Source organism: Enhydra lutris, unplaced genomic scaffold, assembly GCF_002288905.1.
Source record: "Enhydra lutris kenyoni isolate GAN:26980312 unplaced genomic scaffold, ASM228890v2 scaffoldscaffold6, whole genome shotgun sequence".
Lineage (NCBI taxonomy): Eukaryota > Metazoa > Chordata > Mammalia > Carnivora > Mustelidae > Enhydra > Enhydra lutris.
In genome coordinates, this window is record NW_019154090.1 from 21,917,471 (window position 1) to 21,945,357 (window position 27,887).

The 27,887-nt window shown below is 43.9% G+C and overlaps 1 protein-coding gene and 1 pseudogene across 2 annotated transcripts in view; both read left to right on the forward strand.

Annotated features, from left to right (window-relative positions):
* The first annotated feature begins 737 nt into the window (after nucleotides 1-737).
* Nucleotides 738-1,166, forward strand: LOC111141611 (annotated as a pseudogene).
* Nucleotides 1,167-21,005: 19,839 nt separating this feature from the next.
* LOC111141937 (SAM and HD domain containing deoxynucleoside triphosphate triphosphohydrolase 1) overlaps nucleotides 21,006-27,887 on the forward strand; it is a 68,165-nt gene continuing 61,283 nt past the window's right edge. The window contains exon 1 of one of the 2 annotated variants that reach the window (XM_022494810.1): nucleotides 21,006-21,327. In XM_022494810.1, coding sequence (XP_022350518.1) covers nucleotides 21,120-21,327 — 208 coding nt within the window. In that variant the 5' untranslated portion in view covers nucleotides 21,006-21,119. The remainder of the gene's footprint in view (nucleotides 21,328-27,887) is intronic. The other variant, XM_022494812.1, reaches the window with a different exon arrangement.

The following is a 27,887-nucleotide window of genomic DNA, read 5'->3' on the forward strand; positions in this document are numbered from 1 at the left end:
CATGAGCATTGTACATTGACTATGTAAGAAGCTCTGGATATGTTTTTATCAATTTTTAAGACAGTATCCGTGTACATAAAATAGCTAATAAAACGGAGTTTTTGAGATATTGAAAGACACTGTATTTGTGTTGTTTTTGCATGACTAGAAGCAATTCTGCAGCCATCTACAACCTACACCTTCTTAAATACCTGCTTTATGTCTTTTAAATACCTTAGTGTAACTTCAAAGTTAATGTTCTGGTAGTTTCCAGGGGCTAGGAAGAGATTGGGGAGTGGCTGCTTGAATATGAGGTATTTTTTTGAGGAGATGAAAACGTTTTAGAACTTGATCTAGAAGGTGGTTGTATAGTGTGAATTTACTAAGTGACACTTTAAATTTTGTTTTTTAAAGATTTTATTTATTTATTTGACAAAGAGAGATCACAAGTAGGCAGAGAGGCGGGTGGGGCCCGGGGTGGGGAAGGGGGTGTGGGGAGCAGGCTCTCCACTGAACAGAGAGCCTGATGCGGGGCTCAATCCCAGGACTCTGAGATCATGACCTGAGCCGAAGGCAGAGGGTTAACCCACTGAGCCACCCAGGCACCCCACTAAGTGACACTTTAAAATGATTATTTTAAAAAGTAAAATGAGGGGCTGGCCCTGCTTAGGATTTTCAGGAAACGGAATCGGCGGCAACAGTTGGAGTTTAAGCACTTTTGTGACAGTCTCTGGATCCCTGTGAGAGGAAAGGGGAGGATGCCACTGGAATCATCTTCCTCTTTGATCCCACTATCCTTCCTTTCTCCCTTTCCCTCTGTACCAGAGAGTACCAGAGAGTATTACTAACTCTTCCCGTCCCCCAATGTCTTACATCACTTCCCAGGAGATGAAGTGTATTCTGCACTGGTTTGCCAGTTGGTTAGGTCCCCGGCATGAAGGTTTCCTACAGGACCTGGTAGCTAAGGCAGTGCCAGGAAAATTACAGCCACTGCTGGAAGGGCTGGAGCAGCTTAATGTGTTTGGAGCAAACCGACTACCTCATATCTTTGAGTGCCGGGTACGTCTTTGGGATCAGTGGTTTCGAGGTTGGGCTGGGCAGGAGCGCAATGAATTTGTCAGGCAGCTGGAGGTCAGACTTTATGGCAGTTTTAGCAGGCAGTGGCTGCTATAGCTGGTAAAGACTGATGGGCATTAAAATCAAAGAAGATAATCACAGCTGATGGAGCCCCAACTTTACTGTGAGAACTTCAGATGTGTCACTTACAGTTCTAATATTATCTATATATTATCCTGATCGGCTCACCGGACTTGTTGACGAGTACAGGCTTGATTATATCTTTGGGGGTGGGGAGGGGCAAAGGGAGAGAGAGAATCTTAAGCAGGCTCCATGCCCAGTGCCAAGCCCAAAGCGGGGCTCAATCTCACAACCCTGAGATCATGACCTGAGCCAACATCAAGAGTTGGACGCTTGGCTGACTGAGCCACCCAGGTGCCCCAAGCCTTGGTATTTTCCAATGTTAACGGCCTATCAACTGGACTGCTTACATAAATTTTTTCCATCTAAGTAAAACCAGATCAGCAGTCAACCCCTCAAGAATTTCATGACTTCTTTTACAAGTATAACCAGAAGGAACCTACATATTATAATTCAAGTGTATTGCTGACCCATGGGCTATAAAGTAAAGCCTTCCTACTCTAGAAACAGGAGAGAAGGACAATAAAAGATCATGTTTTTGTAGTTTAACTGGATTCACATGGCTGGCTTCACTGCCCTTACCAGAGTCTGGCATAATTATGTGACATCCTAACTTAGCTTTCCTAGTCATGATTTTACAAAATGACAAAATAATCAGGAGAGTAGTTAGTTATACCTTCCATACTGATGTTTGTTTGAATCCAAATAGCAATGAGTTTTCCTAAAGCGTATGTGATATTCTTGGAGCTGGTAACAGATTCCTATTCTGTAAGTTTGCTCTGTGATATGAAAATAAGTGATACTCTGTAGTTTGAAGGGTTTATTTCTTGTATCAAAATAATGAGTCGTCAAAAAAATTAGAATGATTGTTTTTATGTTTGATGAATTTCACCTCAATTCAAAAAATGCCTTAGACACAAAAAGAAACAGGACGACTTGAAGTCCTTGGAATGAAATTGTGAAGCAAATTATGATACTGAATTAAGGAAAGCACTCTTAGGAGTCCATTCAGACATTTCTCCAGATGAGACTCACAGTTTAAAGTTCTTTCCTAATTAAGAATATTTTTTCAAAGATTTATTTATTTATTTATTTGACAGAGAGAGACAGCAAGAGAGGGAACACAAACAGGTGGCGTGGGAGAGGGAGAAGCAGGCCTCTTGCTGAGCAGGGAGCCCAATGCAGGGCTCAATCCCAGGACCTGGGACCATGACCCAAGCCAAAGGCAGATGCTCAATGACTAAGCCGCCGAGGCACCCCTCCTAATTAAGATTTTTATGTGGTTACATTAAATCAGATTTTTTTAAAGAAGATAATATTCCTGGGGCGCCTGGGTGGCTCAATGGTTTAAAGCCTCTGCCTTCAGCTCGGGTCATGATCTCAGGGTCCTGGGATCGAGCCCCGCATCAGGTCTGCTCGGCGGCGAGCCTGCTTCCCCCTCTCTCTCTGCCTGCCTCTCTGCCTACTTGTGATCTCTGTCAAATAAATAAATAAAAATCTTAAAAAAAAAAAAAAAAAGGAGATAATATTCCTGGGTGGCTCGGTCATTTTAGCGTCTGCCTTCAGCTCAGATCATGATCCCAGAGTTGAGGCCCATGTTGGGCTCCCTGTTCATCAGCGGAGCCCACTTCTCCCTCTCCTTCTGCCCCTCACTCACTCTGTTTCTCAAATAAAATCTTTTTTAAAAAAATAATATTCCTGGGGCGCCTCAGTGGCTCAGTGGGTTAAAGCGTCTGCCTTCGGCTTGGGTCATGATCCCAGGATCCTGGGATCGAGCCCCGCATCGGGCTCTCTGCTCAGCATGGAGCCTGCTTCCCTTCCTCTCTCTCTGCCTACTTGTGATCCCTGTCTGTCAAATAAATAAATAAAATCTTAAAATAATAATAATATTCCTGCTTGTTTTTATTTTCTTTTTTTCCTCTTCTTTTATAGTACTTTTGCTAAGTGAAAAACATGAGCAGCTGCTTGCTATATTCCTGGCCCTTAACTGGGTGCAAGGGTTATAAAAATAAACCAGCCATAGTTCCTGTGGTCGAGATATTGTAACCCATTACTACAGTTGTTCCTTGAAAGTACCAGGGATCTCCATACACACATGCCTCACAGCCCACTGTTTAAGATCCATGTATAATTTTTTACTCCCAAATATTTAATTACTAATAGCATACTTTTGACTGGAAGCCTTACCAATATCCTAAACAGTTGATTAACACTTACTTTGTATGCTGTATGTATTATACACCATATTCTTACAATTAAAAATATGTTTTGGGGCACCTGGGTGGCTCAGGTCATGATCCCAGGGTCCTGGGATCGAGCCCCACATCGGGCTCTCTGCTCTGCAGGGAGCCTGCTTACTCCTCTCTCTCTTCCTGTCTCTCTGCCTACTTGTGATCTCTGTCTGTCAAATAAATAAATAAATAAATCTTTTAAAAAAAAATATATATATATATGTTTTAAATGTTAAGAAAATGATAAGGAAAATACATTTATAGTACTACACTATTATCAGGAAGAATCTGCAAGTTAAGTGGACCCATACAGTTCAAAACCATGTTGTTCAAGAGTCAACTGTAGAATAAGTATAGTAATAGAGCTCTACACAGAGGGATGGTGTTGGGACACCAGGGTGGCTCAGTCGGTTGGTTGTGTCTTTTTTTTTTTTTTTAACGATTTTATTTATTTATTTGACCGAGAGATCATAAGTAGGCAGAGAGGCAGGCAGAGAGAGAGAGAGAGGAGGAAGCAGGCTCCCTGCCGAGCAGAGAGCCCGACGCGGGGCTCGGTCCCAAGACCCTGAGATCATGACCCGAGCTGAAGGCAGAGGCTTAACCCACTGAGCCACCCAGGCGCGCCTGGTTGAGTGTGTCTTATTCTTGGTTTCCGTTGAGGTCATGATCTCTGGGTTGTGAGATCCAGCCTCACGTCGCACTCCACAATTAGCGGGGAGTCTGCTTGAGATTCGAATCCTCCCTTCTGGTTCTCCCTCTCTCTCTCTCTCAAATAAATAAATCTTCCAAGAAGGATAGTATTAGCATACAGAAGAGTATGATTTACTCTGCCTGGGCAAGTGTGTCAGGGAAATCTAAAATCACTCTAAAGGGGAAGCTAAGTGGTAATTTACTCCTTAGGGATGCATAATTGTTTGCCATTCAGAGAGCACAACCTGTAGAAAGTCCCAGAGGCATGAAAGTTCCACAGATTTGGGAATTGCATGTAATTTAGTGAGGCTGGATTATAATGTACATATGCAAAAATACCATGCAATGTAGGGCTAGGGAAACCGGCAGGGGCCTTTCATAGTAGGGTTTTTTAATGTAGGTTAAGGAATTCAGGCCTTGATCATTCCCAGTGGTTCTCAACATTGGTTATAACTGAGGAGCTTCAAAAAACTCCAATGGATGTATCCCTCCCCTAGAGTTGTTAATGGATTTGGGGAACATCAGAGTTTCTAAATACACCCTAGGTAAGCAACTAAGGTTGAGAATCACTACTATAGATGACTGCAAGTCACTAAAGAAGTTTTGGTATTTTGGGTTTTTTTATAAGATTTTATTTAACACAGAGAAAGACAGAGGGAATTTGAGAGAGGGAATACAAGGAGGGTGAGTGGGAGAGGGGGAAGCAGGCTTCCCACTGAGCAGGAAGCCAAATGCGGGGCTCCAGCCCAGGACCCTGGGATCATAACCTGAGCCAAAGGCAGACACTTGATGACTGAGCCACCCAGGCGCCGCCCAAGAAGTTTGTTTTTTTTTTTAAGTTCTGTTTCCTTTTTTATTAGTAATTTTGTCTTATTTTTTTTATTTTTTTAAAGATTTTATTTATTTATTTGACAGAGGGGAAGAGATCACAAGTAGGCAGAGCAGCAGGCAGAGAGAGGGGGGCTCGATCCCAGGACCCTGAGATCATGACCTGGGCCAAAGGCAGAGGCTTAACCCACTGAGCCACCCAGGCGCCCCCCCCCCCACCCCGCCCAAGAGGTTTTAATTTTCGGTGGATAATGACAAAATCTGATGTTTATTTTAGAGGAACAATTCCCAAGCTTGCCCAAGGGATAAGGATTACCTGAGACACATGTTAACAATACAGATTCCTAGGTCCTGCGCTTGGCTGTGGAAGAATAATCTCCAGGGGAAGGACCTGGGAATTTTGTTTTGTTAACCTCTGTTCCAAGTGATAGTTACCCTCAAGCTAGTTAGAGACCTGGTAGTGCTTCTCAAGTTTAATGAACATAGGAATCACCAGGGACTGTTAATCCTGTTAAAACTCCTCGGATTCTAATTCAGTAGATCTGAGGTTGGGCCTAATCTGCTTTTCTAACAAGCTCCCTTAACGTCAATGCTGCTAGCCCAAGGACTGCACTTTGAATAGCAAGGTTTAGAAATCTGGAAGCTGTGCCAAGGATGGATTAGAGAATGGGTAGACTGATATGAGAGACAAATTAGGTTTGTAGTTTTTTTTGTTTGTTTGTTTTGGTTTTGTTTTGTTTTAATTCATTTGACAGAGAGAACAGAAGAACACAGGCAGGGGGAGAGCAGGAGAGGCAGAAGCAGGCCCCTCACTGAGCAGAGTCTGATGCAGGACTCAATCCTAGGACCCTGGGATCAGGACCTGAGCAGAAGGCAGATGCTTAACCAACTAAGCCACCCCGGCGCCCCAGGTTAGTAGTTCTTAACTTGGAGTAATTTTGTCCCCTTAAGGAACATTTGGCAATGACTGGAGGCATTGTTGTTTGTATTTTTGGTTGTCACAATTCCCAGGGCCGGGCATGCTAGCTGGTATCTGCTACCTGGTTTCTAGTGAGTAGAAGTCAGGGATGTTACTAACCATCCTGCAATGCATAGGACAGCTCCCCATAACAAAGAATTATCCAGCCCAACATGTCACTAGTGCCAATCCCTGAATTAAGTAAACACCTGGTGGGCGCCTGGGTGGCTCAGTCCGTTAAGCCTTCAGCTCAGTTAATGATCTCCGGGTCCTGAGATCAAGCCCCGCATCGGGCTCCCTGCTCAGTGGGGAAGTCTGCTTCTCCCTCTTCCTTTGCTGCTCCCCCTGCTTGTGCTCTCATTTGCATGCTTTTTCTCTCAAATAAATAAATCTTTTTTTTAGATTTTATTTATTCATTTGATACAGAGAGCATGAGCAAGAGGAGAGGCAGAGGGAGAGATAGAAGCAGATTCCATGCTGAGCCAGGAGCCTAATGTCGGGCTGGATCCCAGGACTTGGAAATCATGACCTGAGCTGAAGGCAGGCGCTTAACTACCTGAGCCACCCAGGTGCCCAATAAATAAAATCTTAAAAAAAAAAAAAAGAAAAAGAAAAAAGTGAACACCTGGTCCAGAAGAGATGTACGCTTTAAGATACTGATAGTGGGGATAGAAGAGGAACAACATAACTGGGCATGTATGGGGTCCCAAATCAAGAATGACTTTCCAAGGGCGCCTGAGTGGCTCAGTGGGTTAAAGCCTCTGCCTTCGGCTCAGGTCATGATCTCAGGGTCCTGGGATCGAGCCCCACATGGGCTCTCTGCTCAGCAGGGAGCCTGCTTCCCTCTCTCTCTGCCTGCCTCTCTGCCTACTTGTGATCTCTCTCTGTCAAATAAATAAATTAAATATTAAAAAATAATTAAAAATAAAAGAATGACTTTCCAGAAAGGATTAATGATAATAGATTCCAGGTGGGGTAACTAATGCACATGTGAGGTTATTTGGCATCAGCGACAGACCCTTAATCGGTTAAGAAAAGAAAATGTTCTGGAGGTTTCAGATCCTATATCTAGGAAGTAGTTTCATTAAATTGCCTAGTGGTAAGAATCACTGTTGAGGATTTATTAACTATACAGATTGGTGGTGTGGCACAGTTTGGTGAAGCATCCCAGGCTATTCTTAACCAGGCAAGTTCAGAGCCAGCAGAAGAGGATAAAGGCCAAGAGTATGGAGCTCCGGGTTCAAATAACCTCCCTGACACTGCACCACCAAACCAAACTGAACTGCACTGTTGACTGACTTCGTCATCACTTCAGGACATAATTACAGAAAATGACATTGATTGTACAGAAATTAGATACATAAACAAAACAAAACAAAAAGACAAAAAAACTATAGTCCCTACTCAGAGATCGTCTTTTTAAAGATTTTATTTGAGAGACACAGACAGAGCACAAGGGGTGGGGGTAGGGAAGGGCAAGGGAGGAAAAAAGCAGATTCCACTCACCGGTTAGCCTGACATAGGGCTCGATCTCAGGATCCTGGGAATATGACCTGAACAGAAGGCAGTGAGAGGTCACCTTTTAAAAGATTTTTAAGTAACCTCTACACCCAACATGGGGCTTGAACTCACAACGCCAAGATCAACAGTCATGTATTCCCCCAACTGAGCCAGCCAGCAACTGTTGATCTTGGGGTTGTGAGTTTGAATCTCAAGTCAGGTGTAGAGATTACTTAAAAATCTCTTTTAAAAAATTTTTGTTAGGGGGCGCCTGGGTGGCTCAGTGGGTTAAGCCGCTGCCTTTGGCTCGGGTCATGATCTCAGGGTCCTGGGATCGAGCCCCGCATTGGGCTCTCTGCTCAGCAGGGAGTCTGCTTCCCTCTCTCTCTCTGCCTGCTTCTCTGTCTACTTGTGATCTCTCTCTGTCAAATAAATAAATAAAATCTTAAAAAAAATTTTTTTGTTAGTTATTTTTCACAAGAAGGAAAGGTGTAAGTCTTAAATTGTATATGCTATAATGAATTTTTTCCAGCTTTACTGAGGTATAATTTACATAGAGTAAGATGTACCCATTTTCAGTATACAGTTTGATGAACTTCTGTAATTGTATGTAGTTGTATAACTACCACTACAATCCATATATAGAACATTTCCACCACTTCAAAACGTTTCCTTGTGCCTCTGATCTTCCCTGCCCTCCCCACATCCTGCCCACCACACACTCCAATCAGTCAACTGCTAATCTTTTTGTCACTAGAGTTTTGCCTTTTCTTTTCTTTTCTTTTCTTTTTTTTAAGATTTTATTTATTTATTTGACAGACAGAGATCACAAGTAGGCAGAGGCAGGCAGACGGGGCGGTGGGGGGGGTGGGAAGCAGGTGTTCTGCTGAGCAGAGAGCCCGATGTGGGGCTCCATCCCAGGACCCTGGGATCATGACCTGAGCCCAAGGCAGAGGCTTTTAACCCACTGAGCCACCCAGGCGCCCTAGGGTTTTGCCTTTTCTAGAATTTCATATAAAAAATATATATACACAGTATGTAACCTTTTGTATTTGAGTTCTGTCATTTAGTATAATGTTTCTGAGAGTCATTCATTTTGGATGTATAAAGAATTTGTTTCCGTGCTGAGCAATTTTCCATACTGTGGACTGTTTAAAAAAAAAAAAAAAAAAGGAGAAGGAAGGGGAAGGACAGAAAAAGAAAACACAGACCCAAAATGATGTTACTTAGACTAACTTCCCAAACCAGTGCTTAATTAATACATAATCTTACTGCACTTTCAACCTCCCCTAGAAATGTATTTTAACTGAATGGGACCTCAGAGCTACTTAGAGCTTGTAGCCTGTATGTTCCCACATGGTTTGCATTCATCTTTTAACACTTAACCCTTTTTCACTTTTCCCATCCATACCAGCCTCCTCGCCCTTTCCCATATCCAGATATGATCCTGTCTCAAAGCTTTTGTAGCCGCTGTTCTCTTTGGCTGGAATGCTTTCCCCCGCAGACAACTGCATGGCTGACTCCTTCATCTCCTTCAAGTCTCTGCTTAAACAGCACTTTCTCAAAGGGCCTGTGAACTACCCTATCCAGAACTGTGACTCTGCCCTCTCCACTCCCACTGTTGTGCAACCGATCTTCAAAATTTTTCGTCTTGCAAAATTGAAACTCTCCACCCAGTTAATAACTTTCCTTTTCTCCTTCCCTCCTGTTCCTGGCAATCACCATTCTAATTTCTATGAGTTACACTACACTAGACCCTTCATATAAGTGGAATCATATAGTATTCGTCTTTTTGTGACTGGATTATTTCACGTGACACAATGTCCTCAAGTTCATCCATGTTGCATATCTAAATTCCCTTTTCTTTTTTTTTAAAGAAGCAGTGGTAAATCAGTTTATTCTTTATTTTTAAAGATTTTATTTATCTATTTGAGAGAGAGAGAGAGAGAGAGAGAGAGCATGAGGTGGGGGAGGGGCAAAAGGTGAGTGACAAGCAGAATCCCCGCTGAGCAGGGAGCCTGATGTGATGTGGGGGCTCCATGCGGGGCTGGTTCCCAGGACCCTGAGATCATGACCAGAGCCAAAGTCAGACACTTAACCAAATGAGCCTCCCAGGCTTCCCCGAATTTCCTTCCCTTTAAGGCTCAATAACATTCCATTGTATGTGTATACATTTTATCATCAATTCATCTGTCCTTGGACTGAAGCCCAATTTTTAATCCGAAGATGTAGCATGTCTTTCCACACTAGTCTTGTGTGACTCAGATTTATTTAAGCATCCCCCATATTCTGGGAAGTCCCTCGTGTTGAGTTTCCTTTTCGTCCTTAAGTTTCGTTTTCCTCCTGAAATTTCGTTTTCTTCCTTTGCCGTGGGAAGCATCATCACAGATCCTCCCACCCCCATCTCCCACAGAAAGAAATCAGCCTGTTGGAAATTTCCAGGCAACAAAAGTGGTGGGGGTGGAGGGGGGTATTAATGTGCTCCAATGCCACTCTTCTCCCCTTACTCAATCCTCTTCTAAACCTTCTGTCCCACTTGGCTCCAGCAAACACCAGATGCGTTGCCTTTACTGTGCCTTCCCTGAACTTCCCACCTCAGAAGGCAGAACACTAGCTGGCTTCCACCAACACCCTGAAATTTCAGTGCCCCCTAGTAACTACTTGCCCAAGAAAAAGGGTCTTTTCCCCCAAGGAACCCTGCTCTCCTCCCAGGAATCTGGTGCCAATTCCGTACCCCGCCTCCCCCAGACACTCACACCGTACTCAGAGAGCTCTAGGTTAAGGAAAGTCACTTTCCTGCAGTCAGTTCACCTTTTCTTTTTCTTTCTTTCTTTCTTTCTTTCTTTCTTTTTTTAAGTTCCTGCAGTCAGTTCACCTTTTTCTTTCTTTCTTTCTTTCTTTCTTTCTTTCTTTCTTTCTTTCTTTTTTTTTTTTAAGTTCCTGCAGTCAGTTCACCTTTTCTTTCTTTCTTTTTTTTTTTTAAAGTAGGCTCCATTCCCCCGGATGCCCTGGGCTTGAACTCATTACCTGAGATTAAGAGTCACTCACTCTAGCGATGAGCCAGCCCGATGCCCCCTCCTGCAGCCACTTAAAATAGAAGTGGTATTTCTCTTTCCTAGGGATAGAGGTTTTTCTCAGGCCTGTGAAAAATGAGTAAGAGCATCTTAAACACTATGTTTAGTGGTCTACTTGAACTCACAATATAGGTAAATTCACAGTTTGTTATGCAAATGTAACTCCAAAGACAAATCCTCCAATCTCGGGTTACAGGTTTAAGCTCTACCTTTGTAGAAATTCTGAGACTCTTTTCCTTGTTAATAACAGTGGTTAACAAGTCCCAATCATATGAATGCCTTCAGACATTCTCTTTGAGATAAGGGTCAGGTTTTTAAATGAGAAGGACCACAAGGTAAACAAGGTATTTCACTTGGGGAGGAAATGTAAAAAAAAAAATGATGAAAGCCTCCCTTAACACTTGAATCATCAGGTGTTTTTTGTTAATAAAGACAGTGCAGGGACACCTGCCTGGCTCAGTTGGTTGAGCGGCTGCCTTTGGCTCAGGTCATGATCCCAGCGTCCTGGGATCGAGTCCCGCATCAGGCTCCTTGCTCCGCAGGGAGCCTGCTTCTCCCTCTGCCACTCTGTCTGCCTGTGCTCTCTCTCTCTCTCTCTCTCTCTGACAAATAAATAAATAAAATCTAAAAAAAAAAATAAATAAAGACAGTGCACTTTAGCATGGAGAAATAGACAAGTACATGTGACTTTATTTTGCATGATATCCAATAACACAGGGGTTTGGGAAAATAACCAAGAAGCCTGGACCCAAAGATTGGCAACCACAAAGTCAAACTGTCCAACCTTAGATCATCAGCTCAGGAGTAGAGTCACCTAGAACATGTTGGCCATGTGTAGGCCAAGACTGCCCAAACAAAATACTGCAGATTGAGTGGCTTAAATAACAGAAATTTAGTTTCTCTTCTGGAGGCCAGAAGTCCACAATCAAGGTGCTAGCACAACTGATTTCTGGTAAGACCTCTCTTCCTGGCCTCCAGACAGCCACATTCTTGCTGTGCTCTCACGTGGCCTTTCTGTTGTGTGTGCACGGGGAAGGAGATGTTACCAAAGGGAAGTGCAACCGTGCTCCTAATGCACAGTAAGCCAATGTCTGACAAAGCAGTTTCTATAGAAGCTGCTTTTAGGCAACAGGCTTGAGCGATAGAATGTAGAAAGGGCCCACAGCCACCCCCTGGCTGATTCCAGATAGGCCCACCAGGTGACCCAACTCAAAATATCCATAGGTCCTAACTAACCAATGGGCTACTTACAACCAGGCACAGTTACCGAAAAAGGGAAAATTCCATAGGTTGCCATACCTCCTCACCTTCCCCCTTTAAAAACAGTTCCCAGCAAAATAAGTCAATTGGAGAAAGACAACTATCATATTATCTCCCTGATATGAGGAAGTGGAGATGCAACATGGGGGTTTAAGGGGGTAGGAGAAGAATAAATGAAACAAGATGGGATTGGGAGGGAGACAAATCATAAATGACTCTCAATCTCACAAAACAAACTGAGGGTTGCTGGGGGGAGGGGGGTGGGGAGAGGGCGGTTGGGTTATGGACATTGGGGAGGGTATGTGCTATGGTGAGTGCTGTGAAGTGTGTAAACCTGGCAATTCACAGACCTGTACCCCTGGGGATAAAAATATATGTTTATAAAAAATAAAAAATTAAAAAATAATAATAAAAATAAAAATAAAAAATAAAAAGAACCGTTAAAAAAACAAAACAAACAAACAAAAAAACAGTCCCCACTGACGGCATCATTGCAGACAGCCTCTCTGCTGTCCTGTCCTCCATTCCCTTGCCCTATAATCAGTAAACTTCTGTCTCCTTTGTTCTGTCTTGGGCAAATCCTTTCACTTTCCAGGCTTCCACCCAATCATCGCCCCAGTTTGAAGGCTCCCATACGATGGAGAGAGACACTCAGGGTTTTGAAGCAAAGAAAGCTTTATTATCAGAAAAACAGTCCAATGAGAAGGCAGAGGGCTCTTCCCAAAGCTGCCTTGCTTTGCTGAGCCTAGGAAGAGTTTGTGCATGGGGAAGGAGGTAAATACATGAAAGGAAAAAGACGAGGAAATGGAAGGGACTCCATTTTTTTTTTTTTTTTTTTTTGACAGACAGAGATCACAAGTAGGCAGAGAGGCAGGCAGAGAGAGAGAGAGGAGGAGGCAGGCTCCCTGCTAAGCAGAGAGCCCGACATGGGGCTCGATCCCAGGACCCTGGGATCATGACCTGAGCCGAAGGCAGAGGCTTTAACCCACTGAGCCACCCAGGTGCCAAAGGGACTCCATTTTTAAAAAGGCTCCCTTTCTGCTGTTTCTCTGCTAAGGACCATTTCCTCATGCTCTGTATTTTGCATCTGAGTAAACCAGATGTCCAAACTTAGGCCAAACCAAACCAAAGAAGCTATGTTCCCACTCCAAGGTAAGACAAGAGAGTTAATCATTCTCTAAGTTTCCTCCTAGGCCCCCAAACACCAGCTAACATCTAAGAACTGGATTCCAGTCATGTTCCAGGACACTGGTTTCAAACAAACCTCTGTCAACACGGTCATCAGTCCCCCTACCTTTGGTGATTTACGGAGTAACACCTATTGTTCACCAGATACTCACCTCCAATCCAAATCCACCTTGGATTTCCAAAGCAAAATGTACTCTGGACCCGTTTCCAATATAAACCTCTAACCCCAAGCAACAGTGTGGCTCACTTTCCCAGGTCTCCCTGAACTCCTTCTGCTATACTCTTATTGCTTATACCACTCCATAAACTCTGTGCTCACTTCCTCCTGGCTTGCATTTTAAATTTTTTTAAATTTTTATTAACATATAATGTATTATTTGCCCCAGGGGGTACAGGTTTGTGAATTGTCAAGCTTACAAACTTCACAGCACTCACCATATCACATACCCTTCCCAGTGTCCATAACCCAACACTCCTGGCTTGCATTTGATTTCTATCCCGTGCAAAGCCAAGGACCCTCTTGGCTGGTCCTGCAGGGCCTCTCTGGGTCCTTAGACCCAGCGTGCCAACATCAGGATGGTGATGCGTTTCTTGAAATCTCAGAGCAGGGAAGTCTTGAAACATCCGAATGGGCACATTCTTCTGGACAGTAAGGTGCCATCCAGGAGTTGGTACAATCAGAGTATGTCAGATAATTTCAAGACAAATGTCATTATCTGGTTATCATCAGGTTTCTATAACCAAAGTGAGAACAGGGAGTAGGGAGTGAAAAATGCACAGTTAATGATTTACTATACATCGGGCTGAGAGGAACCTAAAACACAATTAAGTAGAGGAACATAACAACAACAAAAAGCCCAGAATGTGCAGCTAAATTAATGGTGTAACTAAGATAACTTTAACCTTGCTATATGCTTTCAAAAGAGGTCCAGGAACCAAGCATCCAGCCTCAGAAATCTCTGGTGCCACTTCCTATAAGTACATCAGTTCTGTTAGATTAGGCTCCTACCTGTATGACTGCATTTAGCCTTAATTACCTCCTTAAAAAGGCCAGGGGACCTGGCTGTCTTAGTCAGTAGAGCATGCAACTTTTTTTTTCTTTAAGATTTAATTAAATTTAATTAATTAATTAATTAATTCATTCATTCATTGGAAAGAGCACAAGCAGGGGAGTGGCAGGTAGAGGGAGAAGCAGGCTCCCCACTGAGCAAGGAGCCTGATGTGGGACTTGATCCCAGAACCCTGGGATCATGACCCAAGCTGAAAGCAGATGCTTAATGACTAAGCCACCCAGGCATCCCAAGCATGCAACTCTTGATCTTAGGGTTCTGAGTTCAAGCCCCATGTTGAGAGGAGAGCCTAAAATAAATAAATGATAGATGCATGGATAGATAGATAGATAGATAGATAGATACATACATACATACATACATACATACATACATACATAGAGCAAGCCCTCACACTGGGGACTGGAGATTCTGGGGGGACACAATTCAGTCCATAACAATATGGGCCCACTCAATGAGTGGCAAGAACTTTCTCAGAGACAAAGATCTTTGTGAATTTGGCTAACAGACAGTGGTATTCACTAAGGATAGTATGACATGAGTGATGAGGAATCAGACTAAACTAGTCTAGATACCAATGTCACAACAAGGAAAAAAATCAGCCCTCTCAGATGGTAAAGTTATGAAGTATTATCAGGGATGCTTTCAGCCACAAATGAGGGAAAATCCAAAGCTTCAAAGCATACACACAAAAAAGAGAAAATCCATCTTACACTGGCCTAAAAACTAAGGAAGATAATTGGCTCATGAATTTGGAAGTACGAAGAGAGAATGAACTCTTGAGTTACTCAGTCAAATGGCAAATATTTTCATCAAAGATCCAAGGTCGGGGTGCCTGGGTGGCTCAGTGGGTTGAAGCCTCTGCCTTTGGCTCTGGTCGTGATCCCCGGGTACTGGGATTGAGCCCCACATCTGGCTCTCTGCTCAGCAGGGAGCCTGCTTCCTCCTCTCTCTCTGCCTGCCTCTCTGCCTACTTGTGATCTTTGTCTGTCAAATAAATAAATAAAATCTTAAAAAAAAAATAAAGATCCAAGGTTTATGGGGCCTGGCTGGCTCAGTCAGTGGAACGTATAACTCTTGATCTCAGGGCTGTGGCTTTGAGTCCCGGGCTGGATGTGGAGATTACTTTAAAAAATATATTTTTTTTCTGGGAGGTGGCTCAGTGGGTTAAGTCTCCGCTTTTGGCTTAGGTCATGATCAGGTCATGATCTCAGGGTCCTGGGATGGAGCCCTGCTTTGGGCTCTCTGCTCAGCAGGGACCCTGCTTCCCTCTTCCCCTCTGCCTGCCTCTCTGCCTACTTGTGATCTCTCTCGTCAAATAAATAAATAAAATATTTTTTAAAAAATCTGTTTTTTTAATGATTTTATTTGTTTATTTATTTGACAGAGAGAGACACACACACACAGTGAGAGAGGGAACACAAACAGGGAGAGTGGGAGAGGACCCTGGGATCATGACCTGAGCTGAAGGCAGATGCTTAATGACTAAGCCACCCAGGCACCCCTTTAAAAAATATCTTCAAGGCGCCTGAGTGGCTCAGTGGGTTAAAGCCTCTGCCTTCGGCTCAGGTCATGATCTCAGGGTCCTGGGATCGAGCCCTGCATCGGGCTCTCTGCTCAGCAGAGCCTGCTTCCTCCTCTCTCTCTGCCTGCCTCTCTGCCTACTTGTGATCTCTGTCAAATAAATAAATAAAATCTTAAAAAAAAAAAAAACTTCAAAAAATAAAAAAATAAATCTTTAAAAAGTAAAAAATAAATAAATAAAAGGATCCATGAGATGAGTGGGGTGCCTGGCTGGCTCAGTCAATAGAACATGCAACTCCTGATCTTGGGGTGATGAGTTTGAGCCCCACAGTGCACACAGAGTTTATTAAAAAAAAAAAAGTATCCATGAGTTATTTTTACCTAGCGGTACCCCGTCCCTGAAGTCTGGCCCCTCCCTTATGTTTTTGAGCATCCTAACCCCCAGATACATGGTCACATCACCCCAAACATTGAGCCAGTTACAGGAAGTCACAATAAGCTAAACTCTAGGTTGGGATGGGCTGACCCTGTCTATGCCTAAAAGCAACAGAACTTGTATCCAGCTCAAGTTGCAGAAAAGAACAATTTTTTTTTAAGATATATTTACTTATTTGGAATAAGTTGCAGAATGAGAGGTAGAGTCAAGCAAACAGCTGAGTGGGGAGCCCAACATGAAGCTTGATCTCATAACCCTGAGAATCAGACCTAAGCCAAAACCAAAAGTCAGCTGCTGAACTGACAGCACCACCCAGGTACCCCAAGAATAATGGTTCTTCTCACAGAACTAGTTGAAATCCCAAGCACTTAATACATGTGTGTGACCCTGGGCAAGTCATTTCACCTTTCTGAGTTTCAGTTCCTTCCATGTTAAATGAGTGTAACAACACCTCGGGTCTTTGTTCAGAACCAATTCTCTTCTTCTTGTACAGGACCTTGCCTTCTCACACAAGAGGTAACATGTGACCCGACTGGGTCAATTATCTTTTTTTTTTTTTTTTGAGAGAGAGAGCCAGAGAGGGAGCACAAGCAGAGGGGAGGGACAGAGAGAGGAGCAGACTCCCCGCGAAGCAGGAGCCTGATGTGGGGCCCCGAGACCATGATCCGAGCTGAGAGCAGATGCCCAACTGACTGAGCCACCCAGATGCCCCTTTTTTAAAAATTTTTTTTGGGGGGGGGTGTCAATTACCTTAAAACATAGCAGTTGGTCCAGGAATGAACATGATCCATGCTTGTTGAAGTTATTTTGTTGGAACTAGAGGAGCAGAAGCTTTCTTTCATTTCATCTCCTCCAAGTCTCTGCTAAAATAGCACTTTCTCAAAAGGCGTATGATGACTACCTTATCCAAAATTGCGACTCTGTCCTTCTCCACTCCTCTTAAAATTTTTTCCGTATCAGTAACTTCTAATATGTTTGCTACTTTTAAAAAAATATTTATTTATTTATTTATTTATTTGAGAGAAAGTGAGAGAGTACATGAAGGGGGGAGAGGGCAGAGGGAGAGGGAGAAGATACTTCTCACCGAGCAGGGAGCCCCACGTGGGGACCAATCCCAAGAACCTGAGATCACGACCTGAATTGAAGGCAGATGCTTAACTGAGCCATCCAGGAGCCCCTGTTTACTACTGACTGAGCCACACAGATGGCCCAAAAAAGATATAGTTCTTGAATGAATGGATGAATGTATTTATAACCAAATAAGTCTAACTAGTATAATAAGTATGGACGGAGGTTATTATAAGTATTAGAAAATATGGATATAAAGCACACGTAGGATGTCTGAGTCATAGTAGGTACTCAAATATGGTAACTATTGTCATTCTGCGAGGTCTCTTTTTTCAAAGATTCCGAGACCTGGAAATGAATTTCTTCTTTCAGGAAACAGAAAAAGGTTTATGGGGATGCCTGGGTGGCTCAGTTGGTTAAGTATCTGCCTTCAACTCAGGTCATGATCCTGGGGTCCCCGGATAAGCCCTGCTTCGGGCTCCTTACTTGGTGGGGAGCCTTCTTCTCCCTCCAGCTTGTGTTCTGTCTCTGTTTCTCTCTCTCTGACAAATAGATAAATAAAATCTTTTTTTTGTTTGTTTATTTGTTTTTTGTTTTTTTAAAGATTTTATTTATTTGACAGACAGAGATCACAAGTAGGCAGAGAGGCAGGCAGAGAGAGAGAGGAGAAAGCAGACTTCCCTCGGAGCAGAGAGCCAGATTCGGGGCTTGATCCCAGGACCCTGGGATCATAACCTGAGCCGAAGGCAGAGGCTTTAACCCACTGAGCCACTCAGGTGCCCCTAAATAAATAAAATCTTAAAAAAAGAAAAAAATTTTATGGAGCACCTACCAGGAAGTGACCTTTACATATATACACATTTTGCTTTCCACGTTTTCCTTCCTGAACATTATTTTCATCGGATGAGAAAATCAATTATTATTTTTTTAAAGAATTTTGGCTTGGTGGCACCTGGCAGGCTTAGTTGGTGGATCGTGCGACTCTCGATCTCAGTGTTGTGAGTTCAAGGCCCATGTCAGGTGCAGACCCTACTTAAAACTAAAAAATGAATTTTAGCTTGGCTTTGGGATTTGTGGCAAATGTTAAAAAAAAAAAAAAAGAATGTCTTAAGGAGGCTAGGTTCAGCGAAGGGTGAAGAGGAAATGAAACAGAGAATGACAGCTGGCATTGAGAACCAGCAGCACTGGTTGAAGAGGAAGCTGTGGAGAGATACAAAACCACATGATTAATGCTGACAGAAATAAAATTCCCCAGCTCAGCTTGGTGGGTGGAAGGTAGCTATGTAAAGGCAGGGAAAAATCCTTGGGGATATTCAAGGTCATGAAGCAATGGGCCTTCAATTAATGGACATTACAGATTTTTCAAGTGTGAACTATGACAAGTTTGGCATCAAAGGAGAGGTTGACCTGTCATTTCTTTCAAGGTGACCAGAGCACCAGAGGGCCTGGTAACCATTCTCACGTTGTAGAAAGGCGAGATAGAACAAGATCACTGGGGCTGTGAGTGGACTTCACTGCCCTGGCAAACTGGAAAGCACTGAAGTTTTGGAGTCAGCTGCAAATCTCCATTCTGTCACTTACTAGCCATGTGACCTTGAGCAAGTAACCAATAACCTTGTTCAAGATCTAGGGCCCCTAGAAAAGAAGGGATAAGGAGATAAATAATAAACACGGCATTAAATGACACTCTTGGACAAACACAAACAAACAGAAAATTAAAGTTCTCAAAAGCAACTGCTTTGAACAAATCCAGTCGATTAAATTTAAAACCCTGCTTATATCACGTTCTACTGCCAAGGAAACCTTGCAGTCAGGCGAGATTTTCCCACAAGTCTAAAAAAATACAAGTTTTCAAGCCAGCCATTTCCAAGTTGAAATAGGCTTTCATTCATGGGCTATTCATTGTCTCTTTTACCCCTTTGTTTGGGTTACACGAGTCTTGGCAACTCTGTTCTTTTCTCAAATTATTCTGGCACTTAAGGGCATTTTTGCTGAGCCTGGCCCTTCTGTGCAGATGGAGGGCAAGTTCCAGGCTTCATCACTTACTAGCTGTGTGACCATGAGCAAATTATTACTTATTTCTCTCTCTGTAGCTCAGTTCCTTACACCCTAGGATTGTTATGATACATACATTAATTAATATTTGTAAAGCCCAGGTGCCTGGGGGCTCAGTGGGTTAAAGTCTCTGCCTTCGGCTCAGGTCATGATCCCAGGGTCCTGAACCCCCGAATGGGGCTCTCTGCTCAGCAGGGAGCCTGCTCCCTTCCATCCCGCCCACCTGCCTCTCTGCCTATTTGTGATCTCTGTCAAATAAATAAAATCTTTTAAAAAAAATTTGTAAAACCCTTAGAACAATGCCTGGCATCAGAGTAAAGATCTAAGTGTATGCTAAGAATATTTTATGGGGTGACCAGCTGGCTCAGTCAGTAGAACATGCACTTGATCTCAGGGTTTTGAGTTCAAGCCCCACACTGGCTGTAGAGATTGCTTTAAAAAAAAAGATATTTTGCTCTCTACCAGACCACTAGTTCATACTGCTTAATGATAAACTGTTTCATTCATCCTTTTTTAAAAATTACATGTTTTGTTTTGCCTTTTTAAGTTATCTCTATACCCAGAGTGAGGCTCAAACTCATGACCCCTGGGATCAAGTGTCAAATGCTCTACTAACTGAACCAGCTAGGTGCTTATTCATCCCTTATCTCCTAGACGGGTCTATGGCTGGGTTAATGGTGTGGTGTATTGGCTTTAGTGGTGGGAGTAGTGGTCCTATTACCAGTTAATTGCACACACTAGGATTTATAGGGAAGTTTGGTCATGCCCCTGAGTGATTAAGGTGATGGGGACATGCCTCTCATTTTTACAGGCTGTTACCACCAGGTGGTAAAAATCCTTGAAGATAAGTTTTAAGTAATGTTGAAAAAGAAACAGGCCCAAAATAAAGTCACCTGTGCTAAGCCCCATATTAGCAAACCAAGACATACTATCTAGCCTAACTGCAGTTTCAACCTTTCCCAGGACTGTGGACTTTAGTTAGTCTGGAATTTCCTGGCCAACACTGGTGAGGCAGCAGCCTGGTAGACTCCTGCCTTTCCCCCAAAGTTGGGTGACTTTGCCTAAAATTATCCTTTCTTTTGCTGTGACTTCCTTGTCTTACCCCCTTTCTGCCTTTAAAAATCTTTCATTTTGTATAGCTCCTCGGAGCCCCTTTCTCCTCACCAGATGGGATGCTGCCCTATTCATGGATCATTGAATAAAGCCAGTTAGATCTTTAAATCTACTCAGGTGAATTTTGTTTAACAGTCATCAGATTGGCCACTTCCTTTCCTCTGGACAGGGAGTTGGAATAGGGAGAGGAGTTGAGGATTCTTTTGGAGAGAAGTCTAAAATCTGCTTCTGTATGGAATCCTGTAGATAAGAGTTTACGGATATGTGTAAGACTGATGAATCACAGATCTGACCCCCCACCCCGAATAATATACATTACTTTAAAAAAAAAAAAAAAAGTTTATGGATAGGAACCCCCGGGCCCTCTAACTGCCCAGAAATACTGTAGAACCTGCAGCGCAATAAGACTACCTTCATATCAGATTTGAAATCATTCCATGGTTTTCCAGATCAGCTTCTTGCCCATTTTTCTCTAATTGAGAAGATGGCCAGCCTGATGGCCTTTTAGGTTTCTTTAAGTTTGGGGCATCTGAAACATGGCCAAGGGTATACCTGGGATACTCACTTGGAGGAAGGCACCCTCAATTCACCAGAAGAGCCCCTGCTCCGGACTCTGAGAGGATTTCCACGGGTCTTAGGTACAGTCTTTCCTCACCTTGTCCTTACTAGCACGGCCTTGGCTCTGCTTCTAGTCTCTCTCCCTTTCTGTAAACTCCCGGACCTGTAGAGGACCACTGGGCTGTCACTGCGCCTGCGCACGAGGGCCTGGTGGCTGAAGTGGCTGGGCTGCCCAGCCCCAAGGTCTAAGCTGTCAGTACGCCTGCGCGGGAGGCCAGTTGGCTGGCAGCGCTGTGCGGACTCGTCCTCAGCGACCGTCAGACAGTGCGCTTGCGCGCGGTGTAAGCGCCGCGGTTCTTGACTGTACTGTGCCGGGCGCTGGTGGTAGCCATGCAGGGAGCCAACTCGGAACAGCCCTTCAAGCGGCCCCGATGCGATGGCAGCCCAAGAACCCCTCCAAACAACCGTTCCGCGGCGGCGGAGAGGTCCCCGGACCCCGAGCTCCTCCCAGATCCCCAGTTATGGGGCCCGGAGCAGGTGTGCCGCTTCCTAGAGCGCAGTGGCTTCAGTGATCCCCGACTGCTGGACCGCTTCCGAGGTAGCAGGGCTAGAGGGCTGAGGGGCCAGGGGACGGCGACCGGAGGCGGAGGCTGAGGGCCTGAGGAGAGGGCGCCCTGGGGCAGTGAGCTGGGGGCCTCAAAGAGGTCCCGAAGCGGGGAAGGGAGACCTGCTCGGGGAGGTACCCAAGAGGTGGACCTGAGGCGCCGAGCCAGGGTTGACCTGAGGCGGAGAACGGAAACCTGAGGCGGAGAGCCCTCCTGAGCAGAGGCCCTGAAGCAGGGAAGGAAGACCTGCCCGGGGAGGCACCCGCAGGGGTGGACCTGAGGCGGAGTGGGGGGGGCGGGGGAGGCCCCTACAGGAGGAATGACCTGCGTCTGAGAACGGAAACCTGAGGCGGCGAGGAGAGAGCAGGCGCTGGGAGGTACAGAAGGCGCCCGGTGTGCACCCTGAGATGGAGTAAGGAGAAATGGGGCTTTTGGGGTTGGGGACCCGCTGGAAGAAAGACAGCTTTGGGGACTGTGAACTTGGGTGGGGCGCCTGGTCTGATGCTGGTGGGTTTCTTTGGAAACTTGCCACCTCAGCGCGGGATAGGCAGACTCAGTTCCTTTTCTTAGAACGTTTTCCCCAGATCTGTCATTCAGGCACCCCGGGCTCAGGAGACCCCTCCGTGCTACTACTGCAGCTCCTTGAACACTTGCCACCTTAGAGCATGTGCTGCTGCTTTTAAATTTCTGTTTCCTCCCATCATCTCTCAAGGCTAGGAGGGGCTTTCCTAAGGGAGAGGAAGCATGCTTTGTTAATCCCTGAATCCCCATTGCCTTACCCTAGCATCCCAGTAGGGCTCAATATGTTTGACTGTACTTGTAGAGCTTGGTAATGTTTATGTTTTGCTCTCCAAAATCCGTTTCCCTAGTTAAATCTGAGCACTGAACTTCCAGCAGCCCACAACTTGGCCACATCTCTTGGGGAGATGTGTGGGTTGTGAATTTTAAGCAACTGGCTCAAGTTCAAGTATCCATCCACTTGAAATCTACTCAACTTCCCCTAATGGATATGAAGTTTAACCTCTCTCTGTCTTATCCTCTGAAGTGTTCTATAGGAAGATGGTATCATTTACAAGTTTAGTAAACTTCTGCAATTATGGGGTAGAGTCCCATTTATCTAGGGTAGGAGGAACTTTAACTGTTGAAAGAGTTAAAAAATATAGATTGATGGTGTTGGGGATTGTAATTCTCTTTTCTTCTCTACCCTTTGGTTTTCCTCCACTCTGGATGGAATCTTTCTCTGAATAGCAATAGGTGGGAATGAAGTAGTTTTATATTTTATGTCTCCAAAATATGATTGACTATGTTGTTGCCTCTCTGTTTTAATGGTGTTGTTGTTGTACTTCTTCTTTTTTAATTTATTTTTTATTTTTTAAAGATTTTATTTGTTTATTTGTCAGAGATCACAAGTAGGCAGAGAGGAGGAAGGAGGCTTCCTGCTGAGCAGAGAAGCCCAATGCGAGGCTTGATCCTAGGACCCTGGGATCATGACCTAAGCTGAAGGCAGAGGCTTTGCCCCTCCTTTTTTTTTTTTTAAGATTTTATTTATTTCAGAGAGAGAAAGTGCGAGTGCATGAGCAGGGGGGTGGGGTAGAGGGAGAGGGAGAGGGAGAAGCATACTCCTCTGCTGAGCAGGGAGTCCAGCCCGGCTGGATCCCAGCACCCTGGGATTATGACCTGAGCTGAAGGCAGACTCTTAGCCAACTGAGCCACCCAGACGCCCCTCACTACATGCTTTTAATTGGTACAAAAAAACCACAAAAAACAAAAAGCAAATAAACTGACCACATGGTACAATTATTCATTTCTTTTTTCTTTTAAAGTTCTTTATTTTTATTTTTTATTTTATTTTATTTTTTTAAAGAGGCAATTTTTTTTTTTAAGATTTTATTTATTTATTTGACAGACAGAGATTACAAGTAGGCAGAGAGGCAGGCAGAGAGAGAGGAGGAAGCAGGCTCCCTGCTGAGCAGAGAGCCCGATGTGGGGCTCGATCCCAGGACTCTGAGATCATGACCTGAGCCGAAGGCAGAGGCTTTAACCCACTGAGCCACCCAGGCGCCCCTATTTTTATTTTTTAATTAAACAATTTTTTTTGAAGACTCATTTATTTATTCTCAGAGAAAGAAAGAGTGCAGGGCAGGGAGAGGCAGGGAGAGGGAGAGAGAGAATCCCAAGCAGACTCCCTACTGAGCCCAGAACTCAATTCCGGGCTCCATCCCACAGCCGTGAGATCTCAATCCCATGACCCTGAGATCTCAACCAAAGCAGAAATCAAGAGTTGGACCCTCAAGTAAGCTACCATCCAGGTGCTCCAAGATTTTTTTTTTTTTTTTTTTTTAAGTAATCTGTATACCTATCAGGGGTTCAAACTTAAAACCTCAAGATCAAGAGTCATAGGTTCCACTGGCTGAGCCAGCCAGGCACCCCACAACTGCTCATTTCTTAACTGTTTGTTTTGTCTTGACCAAAGATTAGTCAGGCTTCTCTCTCTCTTAGAGGGCCCTGAACTCTTGCTTGCCGCTAAACTGGAGCAAGCACTAAGAAAGTGGAATGCTCCATGATCAGCTTCTCTTGGAACCGGCTGAGCATAGCAGGATATTGTCATGTCGGACCCCAGTGGGGTCACTTCCTTCCTAAAGATTCTGTTTGCCCCTCCTTTACCTGATAAAAAACAGCAGCACCTTCTTCTGTTTGACTTTGGAGATTTCTGAAATCTCAACATTCTTCCTATTGCAATAGTCTTTCTTTCTAATCCCTATCTTAGTCTGGATTTATTCATTTATTTATTTTTAAAGATTTTATTTATTTATTTGTCAGAGAGAGAGAGAGAGAGAGGGAGTGAGCACAGGCAGACAGAGTGGCAGGGAGAAGCAGAGGGAGAAGCAGGCTCCCTGCAGAGCAAGGAGCCCTATGTGGGACTTGATCCCAGGATGCTGGGATCATGACCTGAGCCGAAGGCAGCTGCTTAACCAACTGAGCCACCCAGGCGTCCCTGGAATTATTTTTATTTGGCAAAACTACGTACAAAGTGTTGGTCCCTTTCCTTTTTTTTTTTTTTTTTTTTTTAAGATTTTATTTATTTATTTGACAGAGAGAGACACAGCCAGAGAAGGAACACAAGCAGGGGGAGCCGCGGAGGGAGAGGGAGAAGCAGGCTTCCCGCTGAGCCCAAGGCAGACTCAGCCAACTGAGCCACCCTGGCAACCCTAAATAGGAAAATATTTAAAGATTGATAATAAGAGAAATGGGTAATCCAGTGAAGTTGATGGAAGTGTCTATTGGGTCAAACCATGGATTGCTTGGTAATACTTTTTTACTTAGGAAATTTCACTTGTAGGAATTTATAGATAGAATTGTACAGGTGTCCAGGGGCACCTGGGTGGCTCAGTGGGTTAAGCCTCTGCCTTCGGCTCAGGTCATGGTCTCAGGGTCCTGGGATCGAGCCCCGCATCGGGCTCTCTGCTCAGCAGGGAACCTGCTTCCTCCTCTCTCTCTGCCTCTCTGCCTACTTGTGATCTCTGCCTGTCAAATAAATAAACAAAATCTTAAAAAAAAAAAAAAGAATTGTACAGGTGTCCAAAGAAATATATTCAAGGTCATTCTTTTAACCATTGGTTATAAATAGCAAGAAAGTAGAAATAATCTATCCATTGATAATAGTTATATATAATAGTGATACCTAACATTTCCTCAGCATTTACTTTGTGTGAAGTACTGTTCTGTGTACTTTTCATATTTTATCTTGTAAAATCTTTACAATAACTATCATATCGGTTTAGGTATACTCATTTTAAGGTATACTCATTTAGGTATCCTCATTTCTGAGCATAAGGCTCAGAAAAAAATTGGTTAAATATACTATGGGGCATCTAATTGTAGAATATAAGGTAGCCATTAAAAATGATGTGGTTTAGGGGCGCCTGGGTGGCTCAGTGGGTTAAGCCTCTGCCTTCGGCTCAGGTCATGATCTCAGGGTCCTGGGATCGAGCCCCACATCAGGCTCTCTGCTCAGCGGGGAACCTGCTTCCTCCTCTCTCTCTGCCTGCCTCTCTGCCTACTTGTGATCTCTGTCAAATAAATAAAATCTTTAAAAAAAATATGTGGTTTAATAAAATTGACAGAAAAGATTTCTGTGACATCGTAGGTGTGAAAAAATGAATTATAAACAACATAATTCCATTTGTGGAAAACTACATAATTGCATAGCTCAGGATCTTTTTAGAAAAATATGTCTTCAAGTACTCACTTCAGCAGCACATATACTAAAATTGGAACGATACAGAGAAGATTAGCATGGCCCCTGCGCAAGGATGACTCGAAAAAAAAAAAAGTCTTCAAGTTAATTAGTATTTTTTTAATTTTAAGTTTAAAAATTAAAAAAAAAGGGACGCCTGGGTGGCTTAGTTGGTTAAGTGGCTGCCTTCGGCTCAGGTCATGATCCCAGTGTCCTGGGATCGAGTCCCACATCGGGCTCCTTGCTCAGCAGGGAACCTGCTTCTCCCTCTGCCTCTGCCTGCCTCTCTGTCTGCCTGTGCTCGCTCGCTCTCTCTCCCTCTGTCCCTGACAAATAAATAAATAAAATCTTAAAAAAAAAAAATTAAAAAAAAATTTTTTTTTTTTTTTTTTTTTTAAAGTAGGCTCCATGTCCTGCATGGAGCCCAATGCAGAGCTTGAACTCAGAACCCTGAGATCAAGACCTGAGCTGAGATTAGGAGTTGGATGCTTAATCAACTAAGCCACCCAGGCTCCTGAAGTTTTTAGAAAAATTTTTTTTAAAGATTTTATTTATTTTTTTGACAGAGAGAGATCACAAGTAGAGAGGCAGGCAGAGAGAGAGGGGGAAGCAGGCTCCCCGCTGAGCAGAGAGAACCCGATGCGGGGCTCGATCCCAGAACCCTGAGACCATGACCTGAGCCGAAGGCAGAGGCTTTAACCCACTGAGCCACCCAGGTGCCCCAGTTTTTAGAATTTTTATTTAAGTAATCTCTACATCCAAAGTGGGGCTCAAACTCAACAACCTCAAGATCAAAAGTTGCATACTTTACTGACTGAGCCAGCCAGGCATCTCAAATATGTCTTAAAGATTATTGAGGGTATTTTTAGAAAACCAGGATAGCACTAGAGTAAAAATACAAAATGAAATTTTACTGAACTTGAAATTGTTCTTTTTTTCCTTTTTTGTGTGTTTTAAGTAGGATGGACATAGCCTATCACAGGATTCGAACTCACAACCATGAGATCAAGAACTAAGCCAAGATCAAGAAGTCTGCCACTCAACCTACTGAACCACCTGAGTGCTCCCAGGCTATGGTTTTGGCTTGACTATTCTATGAACAATAGATTTATACTTCTTTCCCACCCCCACTCCCCACCCTAAATCTCACCTGTTTTAGAAGGAAACTGCCAATTTTGCAACTTGGAATTCCCCGCAAATAATTTTTCAAATAATTTTTAAAATTTCACTTGAGGGCGCCTGGGTGGCTCAGTGGGTTAAGCCTCTGCCTTCAGCTCAGGTTATGATCCCAGGGTCCTGGGATCGAGTCCCGCATCGGGCTCTCTGCTCAGCAGGGAGCCTGCTTCCCTTCCTCTCTATCTACCTGCCTCTCTGCCTACTTGTGATCTCTGTCTGTCAAATAAATAAATAAAATCTTAAAAAACAACAACAACAACAACAAAAAACCTAAAATTTCACTTGAGGGTCGCCTGGGTAGCTCAGTCCTTTAAGCGCTCGACTCTTGGCTTCAGCCCAAGTCTTGCTCTCAAGGTCATGACATCGAGCCCTGCCTGCATCAGGATCTGTGGAGTCTACTTGAGGCTCTCTGTCCCTCTCCCTCTGTCCCTCCTCCCTGTGCACTCACTCGAACGCACACGCTCTCTCACAAATCAATCAATCAATCAATCTTTAAAAAATTTTACTTGATTTGGGGCGCCTGGGTGGCTCAGTGGGTTAAAGCCTCTGCCTTCGGCTCAAGTCATGATCCCAGAGTCCTGGGATCGAGCCCCACGTTGGGCTCTCTGCTCAGCAGGAAGCCTGCTTCCTCCTCTCTCTCTGCCTGCCTCTCTGCCTACTTGTGATCTCTGTCTGTCAAATAAATAAATAAAATTAAAAAAAAAAAAAATATATATATATATATATATATATTCAAGAAGAGAAATTAAAGATATATATATCAATCAAGTAATATACCATGTTATAGAATTGGAAGTCTCATATTGCTGAGATTATGGGGGTAAGTAAATGGAACACATGCTTAACTGCAATCCCAATCAAAATCCCAGGAAGATTATTTTTTGTAGAAATTGATTGGAAAACAAGGGCACCACTGAAATTCAGTGGGAAAGACAGTCTTGTCAATAAGTGGGACTAGAGGGGCGCCTGGGTGGCTCAGTGGGTTAAAACCTCTGCCTTCAGCTCAGGTCATGATCCCAGGGACCTGGGATCAAGCCCCGCATCGGGCTCTCTGCTCGGCAGGGAGCCTGCTTCCGCCTCTCTCTCTGCCTGCCTCTCTGCCTACTTGTGATCTCTGTCTGTCAAATAAATAAATAAAAT